The sequence below is a fragment of the Triturus cristatus genome, chromosome 9 (genome assembly GCF_964204655.1).
Source record: "Triturus cristatus chromosome 9, aTriCri1.1, whole genome shotgun sequence".
Classification (NCBI taxonomy): domain Eukaryota; kingdom Metazoa; phylum Chordata; class Amphibia; order Caudata; family Salamandridae; genus Triturus; species Triturus cristatus.
In genome coordinates this window covers 40646370-40668339 of record NC_140592.1, presented here as the reverse complement: position 1 = coordinate 40668339, position 21970 = coordinate 40646370, and the positions used below count along the sequence as shown (strand labels likewise).

Here is a 21970-nt window from a genome sequence, read left to right as displayed (position 1 = left end):
ACAACTAAGTCCAGTAGGACTTAAGTATTATAATCTATGTTATATGTACCTAAATAATATCTGTGTGATCTTTCAATTTAGTATCTCAAGATTACAATGGTATTACAACAGCAAGCTCAGATCCCACCACTGCCACCAATGTAAGAAGTTGGCCTGATATATGATGTCACTAATTCTAGTGTACACCTTGTATCAGTCCAAACAACCCTTATGGTGATTGGTTGTAAAGTCAACCTTATAGACCAGCTATCCTAGTGGTAGCATGGACAAGAGCAGTCTTAGGCTAAACTCTGTATGGCATGTGAAGCCAGCTGTTATACCATATGTAACCCCTTGAATACCAAATGAAAGGACACCACAACAGATGTATATAAAAATAGAATGTATTTATTCTAGTCAAACCCTCAGCACTCTTTATGAGATTCGAGGTAAGTACAACACAGTCTTAATTATGCATACATTAAATCACACAGGTAAGTAATACAGTTAGGCCCTAGGGGCCACGCAAACCATATACTAAATAAGTGGTATAAGGACCACTGTCACGGAAATAGGATAGGCCTAGGGAATCGCTGGGGCTACACTATCCTATCAGTTGCTAGGCAGTGGGAGGCCCACGGGATTCAGGTGCAGAGTGGAAACACTCGCGCGTAATGCGTATAATCGATAGAAATAGTACAGTTTAGGATTCTTAAGATTTAGGACATTTCTGGAGTAACTAGGAAGTCGAGACTTGAAAACTAGACACTAGGATAGTCAATACCCTGATGAGCACTGGAGTACCCAAGTTACCTAGCCCACGGGCTGCAGGTGCATAGGTGTGAACTTGCGTCGGGTTTCGTCGTGGACTTCTATGGATGCCTGAAGGAAAGTTGCTGACAGGCAGTCAGTGAAGAGTGTCCGGTGGATCCCAAGGCCGGGATCAAGAAGGAAGGATACCTGCAAGCAGAAGGGACAGAGTCTGGGTCACTAGCCAGTGACCACGTGGGACCAGGAAGGAACCAGGCGATGTCGGGAGATTGCAGGTGAAGAGGTGAAGCCTGTCGCAGCAGCCACGGGTACCAGGAGACGTCGAGGACAACCAAGACCAGGAGGCGAGCTGTCCCACGAAGGCTCGTTATGTCGGCGGCGTCGAAGTCGAACTAGGACTCACCAAGCCTTGGCAAGCGGAACCCACGAAGAATGGAGGACTTGCTTCTGGTGCAGACCAGGAAGGTCTGGGGTGCTTCTCTTTTACAGAGGAGCGGGAGCCAGTCTGGAGGAGCCAAACCAGCAGTGGAAAATTGAAGGTGTGTCATCGCAAAGGTTACTAGCCAACGGGCAAGCAACCGGACAGACGCGGCAAGCAGGAAAATGCAGAAGGGCCCCACGCAGGACTCGTTTAGTGTGGGGGGCTGATCTTCGGTGCAGATGGTGCTTGGAGTTGGGGCTTCTCAGTCCCCGGTGCACAACTTCGAGGGAGCCTCAGAAGCTGCGCTGGAAGATACTCGCCACTTTTCCGAGGTAGCCGGTCCCACGTCTCTCGTCGCCTCCACGGATCTCAGCTCGGATGTGGATCAGGGTCGGAGTAGTCTGGAAGTCAAGGCTCTGGTCGGGCTCTGCAGTCGGTCCCTCGTAGAACTTCAGCAAAGCAAAGGGGTAAGTCTCTTGATGGTGCCTGTTCGCACAGGGTGGCCACTCCTTGGCCACAAGGGAGATTCTTCAGTCTTCTTCTTTCGTCGAAGGTCCAGAGTTTCTGTTCAAGTTGCAGGTTTAGGATAATCTAATTTAGCAGGGCCCAACTAGCTACTAATATACTGGGCTAGTGGGCTGGGCTACCTGCAATGTCCCTCCTATGGGTGGGACCAGGAAGGGGAGTGGCTACAGCCGCTTTCCTTTGTCCAGTTTCGCGCCAGAGCTGGGGCTGGAGTGCCCCAGCACCGGTTTGAACTGGACTATGCATGGAACACCTTGTGTTCCCCAGGCATGTCTCATTCCTTTCAGCCCTCCCTGCCCCAATACACTAAAGTCTGTCTGGGGAGGTGCTAGCACCTCCCCAAGCAGGAAACCTATTGTCCAGGCCTCCCTGGCTGGGAGGACTCCCAGCAGCAGGAGGTCAGACTTGTGTCTGTGGCAGCAGCATCCATTTTGTGATGCTGAGGCTTTGGTGAGAGTTAAACAGCAAAGTAGGATTTTAACATGTCTCTCCCTCTAGAAGGGAGGAATAATATCCTCATGACCAGAAATGGTATGGGGGTATTATTCCAAAGTGTTAGACACCTTACACGACATGTTTTGATAAAGCCAAACCATAGTTACCATAACCGTTTAAGATTATAAGGCACTTTAAGAGTATATGGTAGGCTATATCATAGAACAGCTATAAGGACATGGTTCCGAAAGCTGCAGACAGGCTCAGCTCATGCTAGAGCAGCATCTCACATGTTACCAAGCACTCTGCCTCCAGGATTGTTAAGGCCTGCCATAGGAGTGGCCGATAGGTACACATGTGTCTATATATAAGGGTACATATAGGTATACTATATCTAAGCAAGGGGTGATTACACGACCTTGCCCCAGATGAGTGATCAGCCAGTTGTGTCTGATTGGAAGGCCAGACCAGGGGTGGCATAATACATGCTGCAGCCCCTGGGAGGCCTAGGGTACACCTATGCCCTGGGTACCTAGGGTACACTGTACAGGGTCCAATAAGGTGATCCTTAGCAATTGGGTATGTACCTAGGGTACATGGAGTCCATTTTAAAGAGAGCAGACAGCCTGAGACCCTGAATGGCAGGATCTCAGGCCAACTAAGTTGAAAAACCAGCTAAGCACTAGGCAAAAAGTTGGGGGTAACCATAGTCAGATATCCACCTTCCTACAGTGTCATTAAAAGGGAGTGAGGGCTCGGACGTCGCCACACCGGTTGCAAAACCTCTATTAGAACATTTGTTTTGGCCTCAATTGGGGGGAGGGGGGGGGATGTGGGGGGAGGGGGGCGATGATGCAAATCTATTGCTTCAGCTGCCCTCTAGAACACCACTGAAAAGGAGGAATTATTCTATTGATGGCACAAATGGAGAGCCAATTGCTGTCTCAGGTGTGGTCTAAAGCCCACTGACATTCTGTAAATTAATGTACAAGGCAGGTACCATGAGGGGGGAGCAAGTCACCCAATCACCGTCTACATCCTGTGGTGCCACCAGCTATGGTATAGGATCAGAGTCGGAGCCAAAAAGATACAGGAGCCTCTGTTCGTATGTGCAACATTGAGGAGACATTGGTTTAGAGTCGGAGTGCATGTTGACCGGTTGGGCTTTTGCAATTTCCGATCACATTGGCTGGGTTTGAGCGAAGACTATTCTGGATCCAGTGGCATCACAGGCATTGAGGTAGCAGGGACTGGTATGGATCTTGGGACTGAAGTAGATGCCTATACTAGCATAGATAAGGAACCAGTAACGTGTCCATAGGAAACCGGCGATTCTGGGGGTGGACCCACTGGCAGTAACCAGACTGGAGAATAATGCGGTTCCATGGGGGTTGAAGGTGCCTCAGAGGGAGCTGAAAGTGCACCAAAGATTTGCAGCATGGCATCTTTGAGGCCAACTATCTGATGTGGGGTCAACAGCGGCCACGAAATTCAGCGTGCATCAGGATGAGCAGAGGATTCAGCTCAGTGACTGGCAAACTCAATGAATGTAGCTGTCCGAGTGGTGGGATGGATAGAGTCCTGCTTCACTTTCTTAGACTTGTACTTAAAATACCTTCAGGTGCGAAGTTGGGCAGTCGTATGAGCGTCTTCATAACAAAGACTGAGTCAGAGGGCAGGACCTTGAGTTTAAGCAGGACCAAAGCAAAAGCAGCAACTTCTTGCCTACCCTTTGGGTGCATGAAGGTACACTTATTACAAGAGTCGCATCTGCAGCCCAGATATTGAGTGAATCAACTTCCTGCCATCGTAGTAGGTCTTGAAACCTGTTGCCTGTTTTGGATGGGGACATTGTTCTCTAGCACGCTGTAGAAACTTAAAGGCCACTAGAAAAATTACAACAAAAAAACCCTCAGAAGGAGTGTAGCTCAGGATCCGCATCAAAAGTACAGAAAGAAAGGAATGCATGTCAGTGCGCTGGGATGGCCCTGACTTATATTTCTGCCACTTCAGAGACTGTGTGAAATCAGGCAGAGCTGGACAATGCCACCTGCCAGGGCATGGTAGCACTACTATGAAAGGAAAATGCTACTTACCAGTATGCATCTGTTCTTGGCATGTAGAGCTGCAGAGTTGTACACTATGCATAGATCGCCATCTGGTGTTGGGCTCGGATGCTTGCACTTTGTTGATGTCTTGGAAGAGTCTTTTGTAGTCAGAAGATCTGTGACTACTCCTTTGGACGATAGTGCGCATGGGCATCTACTCCATCCTCAGATAGTTTTTCGCCATGATGGGAAATGATGGAGTCAGTAAGAAATAAAGAGATGTCCATGTGAATGTATCTAATTAAGATAATACTGGAACAGATACAGGTCCCGGGGAGGCGAGTACAACTTTGCAGCTCTACATGCCAAGAACAGATGCATACTGGTAAGTAGCATTTTCTGTTCGAGGCATATGAGCTGCAGATTGTACACTATGCATAGACTGTACAGCAGTGTCTCCCCTAGCGGTGGTCACCTGAATCTGTTGCAGTGGTTTGAAAAAGTGTTTTAAGAACAGCTTGGCCTACAGAAGCTTGTTGCTTAGCCTGCACGTCAACACAATAGTGTTTGGTGAAGGTGTGTGGTGTAGACCATGTTGCTGCTTTACAGATGTCATCTAAGGGAATGTTCCCTAAGAATGCCATTAAAGCCACTAGTTTGCGTGTTGAGTTTAAAAATCAACTTGTATAAGACAAGATATAATCTACGTTAAAAATTACACCCAAGGGTGGGCAGAGCACTTAATGTAGACACTTAGGGAGGCTTCGGTAGGAAAGGGAGGAAAAAGAGTGTGTAACACGGCACGGAGTACATTAAGGGTTTCGCGAGGAGTGACGTGATGCATCATGGAACCTGCAGGGTAAAAGGTGGAAGTCAATGGGACACGTGGCATTTGGAGGGGAGGGGTGAAGTCACAGGTGTTTAAAAGAGACTGAATAGCGTATTGACCGTTTGGAAGGCTGAGAACAGATCGGGAAAGTGATCGCATTTACAGTTGTTAAAGGTGTCGTGTAGTGAGTGGCAAACGATGAGTTTGGTAAAGGGTAATATACGCACAGGGGTAATAGCTAATGAGATATCCATAAATAATTAGAAATGAGGGTTTCAAGCATGGAAGGATGTAGTATCTAGGGAGGGTCACAAGGTACGGGAAGAAGTTCGCCTGAGTATTTATGTTGGACGTAATGTTTAAATTACGGAGTTAGCGGGAGGACGTGGATTATGGAGTGAGCCGTTTTACACAAGGGAGGTATGATTTCATATGTTTAATGTGCGTATATACACAGTCTGATATTGATGTGAAAAAACTGTAGAATCATGTATTGTTTAAACACAGAATCTAATACCGATGCTTTTTAATTTGTAGAGAACCCCTGACGAAGGGCCGCTAATAGGTCCGAAATGCATTGGGTCAAGAAAGAATAACAAATGTGGATGCCTTATGTAAAATTTGCGCTACAGAAAAAGGCCTGGATGGGCATATCTGCCGCATTTATAAATTATAAATACATAAGTGTCTCGTGACAAGAGCAAAAATTAGAAAATTGGAAGTTTTTGAAAAAATGCAGAATAAACATTTGTAGAATATGGAAAAATGGTGGCATCTTTGTTATGCACTAATGATCAAAGCTGTGCGTCCGGATTTGGGGCGATACCTCAATCCACTTGTCGCAGTCCTCTGGTAAGCCCATTTTCCTTTTTTCTGGCAGTTTAGCAGCAATATGTCCAGTTTGTGGATTAATTATAATCTCCTTTTGTTTTGGACCCGAAGGTGGAACATCGGTCCGAGACGCTTTTCTGGAACAGCTGTCTTTAGATGCCGGTTTCGGCATTGAAAGTTTCGGTACCAAAGTTTTCGGCTCCGAAGATTTTACCTTGGTTAACGGTGGCATGGACACCAGAATGTGTTTGAATTTCGACGCCGAAGGTTTCGGGTCGGCATTGGCATGGAGACTGGTAGAGCCCGAGCCAGGAGGCTGTATCTCGGCGCTGAGCCCGAAGGCGGGGTTCTTGAAATTTTATCAGTACCGATCTTGGCCTGGAGCCTTTTTATGTAGGAGGTGGTAGGGGAAGGAAGTCTATGTACTCACAATCCATTGACCCGGTGTGATATCTTTGGCGGAATCAGCTTCCGATACGGAGATGTGTTCCTCCTCGCGTTCGGACTCCTGTGTGTGGGAATCTTCCTGCTCGGAGTAGTTTCCGATGAGATCCGGTGAGGATACGCTTTGTTGGTGCATTTCGTGATGTCGAACCAGACTGTCACAGAGAGTCTTTTTTGATCGAAACGATCAACACTCGTTCCATTCTGTCTCGTCTTGTTCTGGGGATAGACAAACATTGCACACCTCGTGCAAGCTGGTGCTTGGAAACTTTGCGTGACACCCAGGACAGAACTTGAATGGATTCTGTTCCATCGACCGCGGTATGGGTAGGCCCCATGGCCTTCCATGAGTCTTCCGATCAAAGTTTTGAGTGAAGACGATACGCGGAGAATGGAAACGCGATCGATAAATACAGTTGAGGGGGGATGGATTGCATGTCGAGAGGGGCCCGAAGAACAGTGTCGAACCGAAGCGCAACATTTTACATCCAAACACGATGGCGGCAAAAAAACCAATGGAGTCGATGCCCATGCGCACTATCACCGAATGGAGTCGCCGCCTACCTTGTGACTGAAAAGACTTCTTCGAAGAAAAACAAAGTGCTAACATTCGGACCAAACACTAGATGGCGATCTATGCATAGCATATGATCTACAGCTCATATGCCTCAAACCAGTGGTTTCTCCTGTTTGCCTCTTATTGCAAGAATAGAGTGATTGTGTAGGAAAGGAGGGTCTAATCTGGATAGACAGACTGCATAATCCTTTACCTTTTTGACTATGAGGAATTTAACATGTCGACCTGGCTCGAACAGTTGCTGTTGGATGGTGTGGGAACTGGTGGTCAATGATAATCTGGCATACGGAGTTGCCATAGAGTCCTGCTTCGATTGCGAATACGTTGGGGCAGAGCCCTTCGACAGCAACACCATAAGTTTCAATGTCCTCAGATGTCAAGAGCGGTGTTGGTGCAAGTGTCTGATGTGGGATGTTCATTCTCTAAATAGGTCTTTGGAAATTTTTGAGATGGTGGTACACTTAGATGCACTTTGAGAGACAGACTTTGAGCATGCTCCCATTTATCTTTGTCAGTCATCATGTCCACCATAATGCAAACAAGTCTGATGCATTCCCCGTCTAAAACGTCAGACTTTTTTTTTTTTTTTTTACATATTTCACTCCAACAGATACAGGTAGGCAGACCACACAGACCTTGTGGGCATATAACTGCCTTCACCCTTCAACATGAACAGCAGTTTGAGAAAAAGGATGGTATTCTAACTAAAATATTTGTCAGGAAAAAATTAAATCACTCAACAGTAGGTGTTAAAAGTCACTGAGTGAAAAAGTCAAATGATTTGACAGAAAAAGCTAATATTTTCAGAGGTGTGAAATCCCCACAGATGCTCCGAGATCCTGTTGAAGCGAGTCAAGCGAAAAAGAGAACTGGTTGTTTGAATACAACACAATGCATTATGGGAAGGGGAGCTTCCTAGGCCCTTAAAGGGGCTTTTTCAGCTACATCTTCTGCCTTCACGTGCACAATACTTGAAGGGGTTTTTACATGACCGGTAGTACAATCCACTTCACTTTGGAAAAGATAGCAATACTATGGACATTCAGGAGAAAAATTACCCTTCCGATAGGCTTCAATGGTCTATGACTTTACATGAATTTATGGTAAAAGACATTCTAGAATGAAATTTCCATGAAAGAACTATGAAAGAGGTGTTTCTGGTGTCCAAACATGCAGTTTAAAATTATTTAAGCATCTAGAATGGATATCTACGATGCAGAAAACCTATTTCCATGCTACAAGACCCAAGGATGAACATGTGCTTTAAAATTCATGTTATTTCACATACTCCAGATTAACACTTAACCACTGTGATATTTTATTACAGAAGGTTGCGATGAAGAAAGAAGGGCACAGCATAGAAAACCTTTAGACTTATAAGATCCACTTTTGTGGACACATTTAAATACAATAGACAATGTTGCCTTTCATATTATTTTCACAAATTCAATTATACTGTCAGTGCATTGACAAGGTTTCGGTTTGTGTGCATATAACGTACTCTCCGCTGCAGACGAGTAGGCAAAGTATGAGGCTTCTTTTATGGCTCCTTGAAAGATTTGAGAAACCCCTTCACCCAAAGCAATGCACATTTAGTCCACTTATACCTGCAAGAACACTGCAGGTACCTGGACTCCTAGGTGAAGTTTCTCTTCACCACTATGCCCAAAACAATTATCAGAAACACATTCATTGTATGGCAACATATGAAGAATGGTGTAACACCACATCACTGCATTCATCCCTCCTGGAAATGTTATAAAATGTTCTTTGTATAAAGTGACATTAAAACCTCGATTTCTTACAAAGGAACGAGTCTTCAGGTCATACTATTGGGAAGTATGCTCTGTCTGCATGGCTCACTGCCTGGAGACAGGAGGAGACCGGTTGTCACATCCCTGAATAAGCCCTCAAGGATGCCAGGTTGCAGGACTAGTGCATTCCCAGCGAAAAGGCCAGTGCTACATATTCTCTTGGTCTCCACAAAAACAGTTTAGTAGTAGAGACCAGGACCCATGAAAAAAGAAACAGATGATGGGTTCTTGAGGGCTATGAAAACTATTACAGGTTTGATTTGGTAGAAATCAGTGTGGGGAGAGTAAGTAAAGGGTGTAAGCTTCAATGAAAAGTATATGCTGTGGTCCTGTAGAAGAGAGCCATAAGGCACAACACAAGTCTACGTCTCAAGAAACCAAGAATTCGCAAATGTTTAGAAAATGGCTAATTGATGCTATTTATTTTTTAACAGTTAAATGCAAATATTTTATGAACATACAGTAACATCTCGGCTCTTTCACCTTGGCAAGAATAGGGAAACATTTAAAATACAGGAGAGAAGAGACATCTTACCTAAAGTATCTGTTCTGGCTACCCAGATTTTTGTCCATAGCATCCAAGGAGCCCATTCCTCTATATTTCTTTAGCCGGATACCATCCGAGAAGAAGAATTCCCCAGGAGCCTCAGAGGTTGCAGCAAGCAAAGACCCCATCATAACTAGGAATAAGAAATGTACATCACAAAATATTACCTCTATGCAGACAACACGCAACTCTACTACAAAATCAAATCACACAGTGACATCCTACATCTTAACATCACACTAAGTAGGATTCAATCTTGGTTTTATTCCAACCATCTAAAGTTAAACCCCATCATTCGGTTCTTCCCTAAAAGTAACCACCTTCCAATCCAAGGCTGGATCAGTGGCCTGAAGGCCCTAATTTGTACGCTCACTCTATACAACTCTGTCAAATCCTTAGGCTTCACCTTGGACAAAAATCTGTCACTGAAGGATCATATCAAAAACTCAGCCAAAGGAGCTCTTTACACACTAAGACACCTAAAAAAACTTAAACCATACAGCCCATTGGACGATTTCAAATTGGTGGTTCAATCTCTGGTCCTCTCTAAACTTGACCACCGGAACGCTAACATCGCATGGACCCCAAAAACTCACATCCCCCCCCCCCCCCCCCACCTCAGATCAGTACTAAACATGGCCGCCTGGCTTTTCAGACTTTAAACGGTACAAACACATCACACCTGCCCTCAAGCCCCTAAACTGGCTTCCCATCAAAGGAAGATGCATCTACAAGACTGCCTGCATCACCCACAAAGCACTCCACTCTCATTCCCCTATTTAGGGAACAAAGTCACAAAAGCAGGAAGTATTAGATCTAGGAGAAGATCAAATGCTCTTCTCAAGCCTCCCAAACAAAAAGGAAAACTGCCCCGGCTTGCTCTTTTTCATGTACCGCTCCCAGCATTTGGAACTTGCTCCTGAGGGACCTATATTGCAACCACTCCTTCCCAGCATTCAAGAGACTTGAAACGCCATCTCCTCAATAAATACTTGAATGCAAGGTAAAGTAGAAGAAAGGAAATGCACCCTTTTATATTATGAAACCTCAATTAGTTAATTTGATCAGTGAAGGAGTCTGTGCGTATAACCAGAGTGTCTCGGAACTGAACCCTGGTTTGCGCTTTGGAGGATAGTAACATTTCAGAATATATCAGCAAACAATGTTGCTGCTTTTGTAAACTGGAGAGAACAGATCTGTGCCATTTCTACAAAGAAATGGCATAATTCTGTTTTTTCCATGCACTGGCGCATTTTGTGCCACCATTTACCAACGCAGGCGCCCTTGAGACATAGTACAAGGGTGTGTGCCTTTGGTCTTCATAGTTTTTGTGCAGGAATGTGTCCCTTCCTACCCAAAATCTGTTTTAAGGCTATTTCCTCGATGTATGTGCGCAGAAAAATGCAGCATACATTTAAAAAGGAAAAACAAGGAGAAATAAAGAGATTTCTCCTTCCTACACCAACCTGCGGTAGGTGCAGGATTTTGGTGTAAATCCAGATCTACAAGTCTTTGCAGACGTGTCAAAATCCATGCGTGGAAGCACGATAAGGAACGCGTTACTTACCTGTAACTGCGGTTATCCAGTATTGGTATCTTTCATAGAGTCACATGCCTGAATCATTCCCCGTCGTCGGGATGGGAGTCACCGGTAAATAACAAAGCAATGTCTTAGTAGACATATATTGCAAGAGGCCCAGAGGCCTTAGCTTAGTAAGCTATCCATGTCCTTATGTAAAAAGGACCAAAGTTTGGCCATCAGCTAGCACCACCCTCTAGAACCCTCCTGGAAGGAGCTCTAGTCCCTCAGATTTTCGTAAGCACAGTGCTAAGCAGTTGTATTACTGAGAGATCCAAGAGAGCCCTTCCAGGGGAGGCGGGTGGGTTGCATGTGAATCTATGAAAGATACCAATACTGGATAACCGCGCAGTTACATGTAACGCGTTCCTTATCCAGTATTAGGGTATCTTTCATAGATTCACATGCCTGAATCAGAGTAGTAAGCAATGAATAAGCACATTTCGAAAGGTGTTGTAAATATACAACCACTAGATAATCACGTATATGTGAGAAACAACAGCACCAAAAACAATGACTCAGTCAAAGTATACATAACTGTGCGAAATGTGCGTACAGCAAGGATGGTGGGATGAAAGAAAGGGCTCACCTCCATGGGCGTGCGCGGGGGGGGGGGGGGGGCAAGGAGGGGCACTTGCCCCCCCCCCCCCCCTTAGAGCGCCAGGCGCCAGGCCGTGGACCCCCAGGGGTCCGTGACACATTCCCAGGGGGTCCGCAAACTGGATCGTATGAAGCGCCCATGCCATGCGTTACTACGTACGGCTACAATGACAGCGCAGGACCAAAAAAAAAAATAATTGGGCCAATCACCATTTCAGCGTTGGGGTGGAAGCTGAAGGGTGATTGGCCTATTATTTTATAGGCGCGCACGCTCGCCTCGCGCACGTTCCGACGGCAGTGCGTCTTCCCTCCCTCGCGTTTGCGGCCAGCCCAGGAGCATTTTGCCGCCCAACGCCCCCCTGTCTCCGCTTTCGTTTCGGCTAAGAAGAACACTAGCATTCGTTCCGGGCGGCATCTCGGACCACTCAAGAAGCAGGTGAGTTTATTTTTTAATTAAATTTATAGCTAGTGGGCAAGGGCAAGGCCAGGGGAATTCGGACGCTGTGTATGTTATTGAGGCCGGGTGTTTGGGGCCGTGAATCGGGTTACTGTCATGTATGGGCCTTGAAAGGGTGTTGCTGAAGGATCGGACATACATTTAAAACGCAAATGCACGTGTTTTTCTTATGGAGCGCCGCTTTAGGGCGGTGCGACCACCGGTGCCACCTTCCTGGGGGCACCGTGCTTGAATATTACGCTTTTGAAGCTGCCACCTGCTGCAGCGTTTCTTTCCCCGGCAATTACCAGGCTCGCTCACATAAATGTCACAATAACTCCTGTGATTAATTATCGTCCAAGAGAGATCATCAGCATTTTGCATAGTTGAGGTTTTGACTTATGTGAAGTAATAGTGCAGAGGGTTAAATATGCCTCTTGGAAACCGGTGCAGCTGTATTGCAAATTAGTGTATGTGATTGCTGGGGTGTGTCTACTAGCAACCTAGAGGTGATGCTGTCTGCCAAGAATTTTGATGATGAGCTCTGGTCCAAAGGCATCATTAGTCTGAAGATCTGGTTATGCTTTAAAGGCAAGCATCACAAAGCTATTTTCAGACCTCTGTTCCATGAGAATTTGTGAGAGAAAAAGCCCATTCCTGATTCGCAGAATCTGGAAAGGTGGAATTTCACCTTGCAAACAAAGTTGGTCCACAGAGATCCAGTGTGATGCATATGTTTGGGCAAATCTAGTTTTCAGTTTGGGAATATTGTCAGAATTCAGTGTAGATTTAAGGCGAGAGATCTTCTCTGTGTTTTCAGTATAGAACAAAGAAAATGTTTTGCACATTTCCTCAAGGAGTAACTTACACCAGATAAATGTATCTTTTCTGAAAGAGTAATACATGCTTTTTCCATATATTGCTTATGAATTCGTAACAAGAAAATGGACCTATGTGCCGAAGTAAGTCTGCCCGTGTACCAAGTGATTACAGAGTGCGTATGTACAGATCAGCAGGTTACTGCTTTCAAAAGAAACCTCCTTTTGTTACTTGCAATTTATATAACTTAAAGAAGCATGGAGCGCCAGGGCCGGCTTTAGGGCGATGCGACCACCGGTGCCACCTTCATGGGGGCGCCGTGCTTGACCGTTTATTACGCTTTTGAAGCACCTGCTGCAGCGTTTCTTTCCCCGGCAATTACCAGGCTCACATAAATGTCACAAATTAATAACTCCTGTGATTAATTATTGTCCGAGGGAGATCAGCATTTTGCATAGTTGAGGTTTTGACTTATGTGAAGTTAGTGCAGAGGGTTAATGCCTTCTGCAAAGAACGTGTACCAAGTGATTACAGAGTGCGTATGTACAGATCAGCAGGTTACTGCTTTCAAAAGAAACCTCCTTTTGTTACTTGCAATTTATAACTTAAAGTCCTAATATAGAATAGTGAGCTATTAACTTTCATCCCAGAACTGCATACACACTGCAAATAATACATTATTAGGAAATTGATTAATGTTGCAAAAAGGATTAATTTGGCTAGAAATCGATTCTTATTATTAAAGAGAACTCCCAACTATGCTGTTTCTTTTTCGACTCTGAGTTTGGGCTTCTCCACACCAAGCACTCTTAAACTATACTGCCTACCAGTATGGAGGACATGTGACTCCTACACTTTTAGTCTTTTGGCTTATGTAACATTTCAGAGGACTCCATTGTGATGCTTTGGGTTGACAAAGAAGCCGTCAATCAATAGACCTCACTGTAAGTACGCAACGAGAGGAATAATTTACAAGTTTTTATATTTTCCAAAGCGAATACATCTTAAACAATACTTATGAAATAAAGAGAAAAAAAAATCAGCACATAACATACCAGCTCTCTTGTTTGAAAGTGTATGCCTCCATAGTGAGTGCTTTCTAGTCATTGTCAGGTGTTTTACTTTTGGCAAACAATCGGAATTCCTCAAACAGCACTTTTAGAACGTTTTAGCACCCCCAGGCAGCTGTTGGAGTGCATCTACCCAGAACCTGACTGCTCAGCAGGAAGTAATGGCAGGCTGAACATACAGTGTGGCCGGCAAGTATTTAGTTCTAATTTTGGTTCCTCTTCTGTGGAAGAATACTATCGGCAGTCTATCTATGTTCCATACATGGACTCTATCATCGCATCATTAGAAAGCCGGTTTGGCAATGAAAACAAGAAAAATTTGAGTTTATTCTCACTTTACCCAAAACATATGGCACACATGACACTTGAGCAATACAAATGTCATATTGCAAACATCAGAGAAATTTACGACATTGAAAACCTGGAAGCCGAAGCAGTCACATGGTTTCAGATCTGGTCAACGAAGGATGAGCAGTTAGACAATGGATTTCTGGATTTGCTAAACCACACAGATTTATTTCCATCAGTCCAGCAAGCAATTCTCATTGCTCTCACATTACCAGTGACCACTTGCACAGTGGAAAGGTCTTTCAGCACAATGAGAAGGGTGAAAACCTGGTTGAGGTCAACAATGGCAGATGATCGCTTATCGGGTTTGTGCATGATGAGCATACATCGAGCAAAAATTGATGGAAACAAACAACAGCTGATTGATAAAGTAATTGATAAATTTGCACAAGACTACAGACGTTTACAGTTCCTTTTTCGAGATCAGTACACTAACCAGTGTACAAAAACTGAATAAAACTACTACTCATTGAAGAATGTGACTGTTACATTTCAGCAAGACTCTACATGTTTGCAGTTCCAATTTGGAAGAGAACAGCTGTTATGTATGGTAATAAATTTGATTTTATGTATTTTAATATATTTAAGTTAATACATTTTCACAATAAATACACTTGTCACATATTTTAATTCTCATTTGTTTGTGAATATTAACACCAAATGCAGACTGACTTTTCATGTTTTTTTTTATAATGCAGTTATAGTGCCTTCGCTACCTTGATCATGTGTGTATGAATAATGTGGTATATTCAATAGCGGTGACATGAAAACAGATTAGAAATTGCTAATCAGACAATAGCAGCTTGATCGGACCTTCCATTAATATTTTGCATCAGGTTTCTAAATCCTTTGCATGCCTGTGCTTTTTCACTTTTGGCCAAGAGCCGCTCCTGTCGGCAGCTGAGCTCTGCTTTTTCTTTGCCAACTGCTAGAAGATGTGAATGATATCTTCCAAAGTCCACAAAAGAAAGAGATGGCTGTGGCACAACAACCCTATGATGTATGAGATCATATGCAGCCTGCTTCCTGTCCCCCATGGCTCCTTCTGCGCCCCAGTGTTTCTTGTGCCCCACCTGGCACACATCATGTCGGAGGATAGTGATGACGTTAACATTTTGCCCCCCCCCCCCCCCCCCTGGAAACATTTCTGCGGATGCCCATGCTCACCTCTATTGAAATAGAGGACGAAGCACCGCTTGACCCACTGACGCATCCTTCATGATCTCCGTGTCCAGGCAGTAATGCTTGGTGAATGTATGCGGCGTCTTCCATGTAGTCGCTCTACATATGTCTACAATGGGTACCCCAGCAAACAGTGCCATAGAAGTAGACATGGTCCTTGTGGAATGGGCCCGAACTGTTGATTGCAGCGGACGTCCTGCTTGTTGATGACAGAAGGTGATGGCTGAAGAAATCCAGCGGGAAATGCTCTGTTTTGTGAGCGGTAGCCCTTTGAGGCCTACTGTACGCTATGAAGAGCTGATTAGATTTACGAAATGATTTAGTTCTATCAATGTAAAACTTTAGACAGCGCTTGATGTCCAAGGAATGTAGAGTTTTCTCCGCCACGGTTTGTGGATTCGGGAAGAATGAACGTAAAACAACAGGTTCATTAAGGTGGAACTGAGATGGAACTTTAGGAATGAACGCTGGATTTGTGCGGAGAAGGACCCTATCCTGTTTGAACTGCAGGAATGGGTCTTGGATGGAGAACGCTTGGAGTTCCCCCACTCGCCTTGCCAAGGTAAGGGCCAGCAAGAGCGCAACCTTCCAGGAGACATACTTAAGGTCAGCTCTGTGGTTTGGCTCAAACGGGTGCTTCATCAGTTGAGCTAAAACCGTGTTGAGATGCCAAGCCGGTGGAACAGGCTTTACTGGAGGAAATGTTCGAAACAGTCCTTTAAGGAATTGCTTAATGAGTCTATGAGACCATAATGATGGACCTGAAGAAGATCTCCTGAAGCGTGAAATTGCAGCCAGGTGGACCTTAATGGAGGCATGAGCGAGCCCAGATTTTGCCAGATGCAGGAGGTACGGCAAGACTTGCTCCGGGGTGGAAGAAAGAGGGTGTAACCGGTTTGTTTTACACCAGATACAGAATCTCTTCCATTTGAGTGAATAGGTTTTGTTGGTACTATCTGCTCGAGCTCGAGCTAGAATTTGTCTGCAGTCCGGAGGAATGTCTAACCCCTGAAACTCTGAACTCAGGAGCCATGCTGATAACCTGAGAGACGCTGGATCCGGATGTTGAATCTGCTGACTGTTGAGCGTTAGAAGAGATGGAAACGGATTCAATTTGATTGGAGGTTCCAGGGAAAGGAGGTGAAGTGGCCAAGCCGGAGCCATTAATATCAGAGTGCAGGGTTCCGCTTTCATCTTCCTTAGCACTCTGGGAATCGGGGGAAACGGCAGAAAAGCGTACGCAAAGAAGTTGCACCATGCTATCGAAAAGGCATTCCCCAGGGACCCCGGTTGGGGATGCCAGCTTGCAAAGTGTTGGCATCTGGTGTTGTGCTGGGTGGCGAAGAGGTCCAGTAGAGGGGTACCCCATTGAGCAAATATGTCGCTGAGAACTAGTTGATCCAGGTCCCACTCGTGGCATACTGCCTGCCTTCTGCTGAGATAATCTGCCAACACGTTGTGGCGGAGCAGCCAGTTCCAAATTCTTTGCGACTCGCGCGAAAGTGTGAGCGAGTTCCTCCTTGTTTGTTCAGATAATGCATTGTCGTGGTGTTGTCTGTCCGGACCAGCACTATGGAATTTTTGATCCTTGGAAGGAAGGCCACCAGCGCCAGATAGACTGCGCGTAGTTCTAGAAGATTGATATGAAGCATCTTCTCTGAAGGAGACCACTTTCCGCTTATCTGCAGTTCTTGAAGGAAAGCCCCCCAGCCCTCCAGAGAGGCGTCCGTGGTGATTATATGAGGAGCAGCAGGAAGCAAGAAAGGCAAGCCTTGAGAAAGCTTCTGGGGGCAAACCCACCATCTCAGAGCCTGTTTGATCCCCGGGGTCACCTGGATGATGTCGTCGAAGGACCCTGTACACTGGATCCACTGATCCGACAGTGCTTCCTGAAGGGGTCGCATCCGAAGACGGCAATGCGGGACTAATAGGATGCAAGAGGACATCATCGCGAGTAGGGATTTGAAGAGACGCACTGAGAGTGTCTTTCTGGACATTACCCGGAGTGCCAAAGACCGAAGTTTGTCCTTGCGCTCCTGAGATGGGAATGCTTTCCTCTGTATGGTGTCTAGTGTAGATCCCAGAAATTGCATGTGCTGGGACGGTTGTAGGACAGACTTGCCATGGTTGAGAGTTAGTCCCAGTGAATTGAAGAGCGCCAGACAAGCGTTGGAAGACCTTGTCGCGCCTTCCAGAGATGGAGACTTGATAAGCCAGTCGTCTGGATATGGGAAGACCTGGTGATGGTGATGGCGTAGGTATGCAGCCACTGGAGCTAGACATTTGGTGAAAATGCGTGGTGCTGATTTGAGCCCAAATGGCAGAACCCAAAACTGGTAGGGAATGCCCGCCACCATGAATCGCAGGAATTTTTTGTGCGGTGTATTGGTATATGAAAATAGGCGTCTTGTAGGTCTAACGACACCATGTAGTCGTCCGCATTGAGCAGATGTAAAACCTCCTGAATGGTGATCATACGAAACGACTGTTTCTTCAGAAATTTGTTCAGATCCCTCAAGTCCAATACAGGTCTCCATTTTTTCTCTTTTTTCCGAATGAGGAAGAAGCGGGAGTAAAACCCTTTTCCCCGTTGGCTTGGGGGAACTCTCTATAGCTCCCTTTTGGAGCATAAGTTTCACTTCTAGAAGTAAAGGGGGTAGGTTGTGAGTTTTTTGGCGGGGAGGGGTATGTGGAGGGATCTGTATGAATTCCAGAGAATGGCCGAATTGTACTAATTGCAGGACCCATCGGTCCGTCGTTAACTTTTGCCAATTTGGGAGAAAGTGGGAGATTTTTCTGCCAATCTTGGAGGGTGGAGAGAAGTTTGAAGCCGGCTGCAGTTAAAAGTCATTGCCGCCGAGCGGCGCCCTTCTGTCTTCCTCCTTTGCCACGAAAGGAAGATCTGTGGTATGAGGATTGCTGTCGCTGTTGGTATTGCGGACGGTTTTGTTGGGAGGAAGAAAAGGAAGGACGTTGTTGGAATTCTCCCCTAGGGTAAGTGTGACCTCTCCCTCTTGAACCACGAAAGGAAGGATTCCTAGACTGTAAAGAACCCAAAGCCCTGGCAGTATCAGTATCTTTTTTGATACCCTGCAATGCCTCATCAATATAAGGACCGAAGAGAAGTTGCCCATCATATGGCATATCCAGCACCTTGGTTTGGACCTCCGGCCTGAAAGAGGTGGCCTTGAGCCAACCCTGGCGTCGAAGGACTGCTGCACCAGCCAATTGTCTGAATCCGGTTGAAGCAATATCCATTGCGCAGTCAATCAATTCAGAGGCAGATCTTTTTCCTTCTAGCAAAATCTTTTTAGCCTCATCCTTTGATTCGTCTGTCAAGTCTGCCAGGTATGGTGCAATGTCCGCCCACATTTGACGGTTGTAACGTCCCAACAGTGCAAGGGCGTTGGAGGCACGCACTGTTAAGGCGGACATTGAGGAAAACCGTTTGCCTAGGTTTTCCAGTCGCCTACCTTCCTTATCTGGCGGGGCGGTCAATAGAGCAGCTGGGTTGTTCGACCTCCTCTGTGCAGCCTGAGTAATTACAGAGTCCGGCTTCGGATGGCCTGTAAGACAAGCCAGAGCGGTATCAGGAGCCTTATTTTTTTTGTTCAGACGTGGTAGTACTGGAGGGACTGTTGAAGGATTCTTCATAATCTTTAAACCCTGTTCCCAAATGTAGTCAATTATAGGAATTGCCCGGACAGACTTTTTGAAAGGTTCCTTAAAATCATAAAGGAAACGGTCTTGTTGGTACGAAGGCATCGGAATCTGGAAGCGCTGGGCCGCTCTTTCTATGATGTTATGAAAACCGCCGATGTCTTCTGGCGGCGAGTCGACTGCGGTAGGGGTAGGGGAAACCAGGCAGGGAAGGATGTAATCATCCCATTCATCCTGGTGAGATTGGGTGTCCTGAATTTCTCCTCCTTCAGGATCTTCCTCATCCTCGTCATCCGAGATGGGACGAGGTGGTGATGTTATAGGCTCTGGTTGTAAAAGCAATGGAGGCGGACGTGGCTGTGGTATTGCAGGCCCAGCTGGCATCGGGGAAGGTGCCGGCGTCGGGAACCTTTGCTTGTAATCCGATATTAGGAATTGAAGGTCCGTGACCAGAGACACAGGCAGACACACGATGGAAGGTGGGAGCTGTACGTATACCTGAGGATCCTCCTGATATTCCTGGGCAATGTCTTCATAGTCTGAGACATCTTGATACTTTACATGCAGCTGTGATGGACTTGTCGCTGCAGGAAAGAGACTGGCGTCATCTGAATCTTCCTCTTCAAAAAGATGAGTCTGAGGCAAGGTTGGGACCTTACTGGGTGAAGTGAGGGCTGGAGTCAGTACACGTTTGGTTATTTTGAGGTGCACATATGTACTTTGTATATCAGAGTCCAAATCCGTCGACGGGCCCGTTGACGGTAGCACTGTAGACTGTTACAGGCATCAACGTAGTCGACGAGGCTGTCGCCGTCGGTGTCGTCGTCAGCGACGAGGATAATGAAGAGGACGTCGACGGCGATGGTCTCGTCGACTGTGTTCTCGTCGTCGAATGCTTCGTCGACGCTGTCCTCGTCGACTATGTAGACGTTGACGAGGAAGCTTTCGTCGACTGTATCGTAGTCGACGCTCCCGTCGGCAGTTTACTCGCCGACATCATTTTAATATCTAGCGTCTACGAGATAGCTATACCTGCCGTCGACGATGAAGTGGTCGTCGAAGACGTAGAGTGGGAAGCCACTGTTCATAGTGTCATCGTCGAGGTGACAGAAATAGCTGTCGGAGATCTTTTCGTCGACGCCACCGTCGACGAGGTCGTCGATGGGGTGGAGACTGGCTTTTTGAAGGTATGTGGCACAGTCTTGGGAGATGCAATTCCTGGCGGAGACAAAGCCAAGCCCTCTGAAGACTTTTTCTGTGTCTTTTGAGGCAGCTGCGACGAAGGGTCCGGAGATGACACCCTTGGTCTTTTACGTGAGAGGAGATAGAAGAACCCTCACTTTCCTCAGAGGACACAACCGTTTCCTTGTCCTTTAGCCTTTGCAGCCAAATTAAAAGGCGCCCTTCTCTGTCTTTCAGAGTCTTAGATGAGAAGTGCGACATACCTTGCAATCTTTTGAATTGTGGCTGGGATAGAGGCAATACAGGCAGTCTTTATGCTGGTCGTCGACGTGAAGCCTCTTCTTCCCACATGAGGCACAGGATCTGAAAAGTCCCTTCTTTGGGGTATCAGCCATGTTGAAATCCAAGAAATTAGAGCAAAATACTGTAAATCCAAAGAAATGAGCAGAGCTCAGTGGAGACTCCCTTAGCACGACGTGCGGTAGAAAATCTGAGGGACTAGAGCTCCTTCCAGGAGGGTTCTAGAGGGTGGTGCTAGCTGATTGGCTACTGGCCAAACTTTGGTCCTTTTTACATAAGGACGTGGATAGCTTACTAAGCTAAGGCCTCTGGGCCTCTTGCTATATATGTCTACTAAGACATTGCTTTGTTATTTACCGGTGACTCCCATCCAGACGACGGGGAATGATTCAGGCATGTGAATCTATGAAAGATACCCTAATACTGGATAATGCCCATGCACCACCCATGAAATGCCTCCCTGACACAAAGTAATGCAAGGCGCCATATTGTGCTGTGTTGCATTACTTTTAGTTACAAACCAACACAAATCGTTTTTTGTGTTAGTTTGTAAATCCCAGCAGAAGACTTTGCATCAGGTTTGTTTTTAAAAAGTAATGTAAACCAGACGCAAACGCTTTGTAAATCTGGGCTCACATGTTTAAGTTAAAAGAAGGGCTTACAAAATAGATTTTAGTAATTTGAAATCTGACTACTTAGCACAAACTTTGCTTAAAAGTTTCCATTAAAAACACCTCCAGAACTCAGCAGGTAGCGTCCTCTTGTAAAATCTCAAATCACTTCACTAATTAAAGGCCAACAAAGGCAACCAACACAGCCTTTAGATTTTCAAATTAACCAATTGCACACATTTACAGTTTTTCATATTGCCAGGGATCCTGGCAAGAAGGCCTCTAGCTTATAAATGTTGTTTACAAGAGCTAGTCATTGGGAGCGTGTGTTGGTGGAGAACGATTGTAGCATTTGCATCTCCCCAGTCTGCAATATTTTGAAAATGTAACCACCAGCTGTCACATTTGCACAGCCCACCATCCTTTTTTTGTTTAAATAAAATGTAAACAGCTACACCATGTATACAGTGCACCATCCATCACAATATAAAACTTTACGGAACTATTTAATGTCTCAAACACAAGTTGCTCAAAAATGCAATAGTGTGGCGCCAAATGTTCTAATCCATGCAGCAATATCCTGGGGGTCTGAAGAATGCGAGTGCAAAGATCTCTTGGCGGTGGTTGTTGGAATTAGGGTAGATCGATCACAGAGTTACAAATTCATTTAAAGAGTCTGTCTGGACTTCTGGCACGAATCTAGAACTGGCACGAATCTAGAACTGGCAGACAAGATCACGGTCTTTGGTAAACCAAACGTATGGTTTCTTTTTGGTGAACGCCTGTACTGTAATTCCCCAACTATCCTTGCTGAGGTCCAAGGGAGCAGAAGCGCAGTCTTCCACCGAAAATTTGTGGAGCGCTCCGAGGATGGGTTTGGAAGGAGGCAACATGATTTGGTTCTATACAGCTTATCTCCAAAGGAACAGAACACCTCACTTTACGAAAAGGACGTAAAGAGT

At 45.7% G+C, this 21970-nt stretch overlaps 1 protein-coding gene across 2 annotated transcripts in view; it reads right to left on the bottom strand.

The window, feature by feature from the left end:
• Nucleotides 1-21970, bottom strand: part of IMPDH2 (inosine monophosphate dehydrogenase 2) — a 340575-nt gene that overhangs the window by 46382 nt on the left and 272223 nt on the right. For both annotated transcript variants that reach the window (XM_085624345.1, XM_085624344.1), the window contains one exon: nucleotides 9210-9354. In XM_085624345.1, the coding sequence (XP_085480471.1) occupies nucleotides 9210-9354 (145 nt within the window). The remainder of the gene's footprint in view (nucleotides 1-9209; nucleotides 9355-21970) is intronic.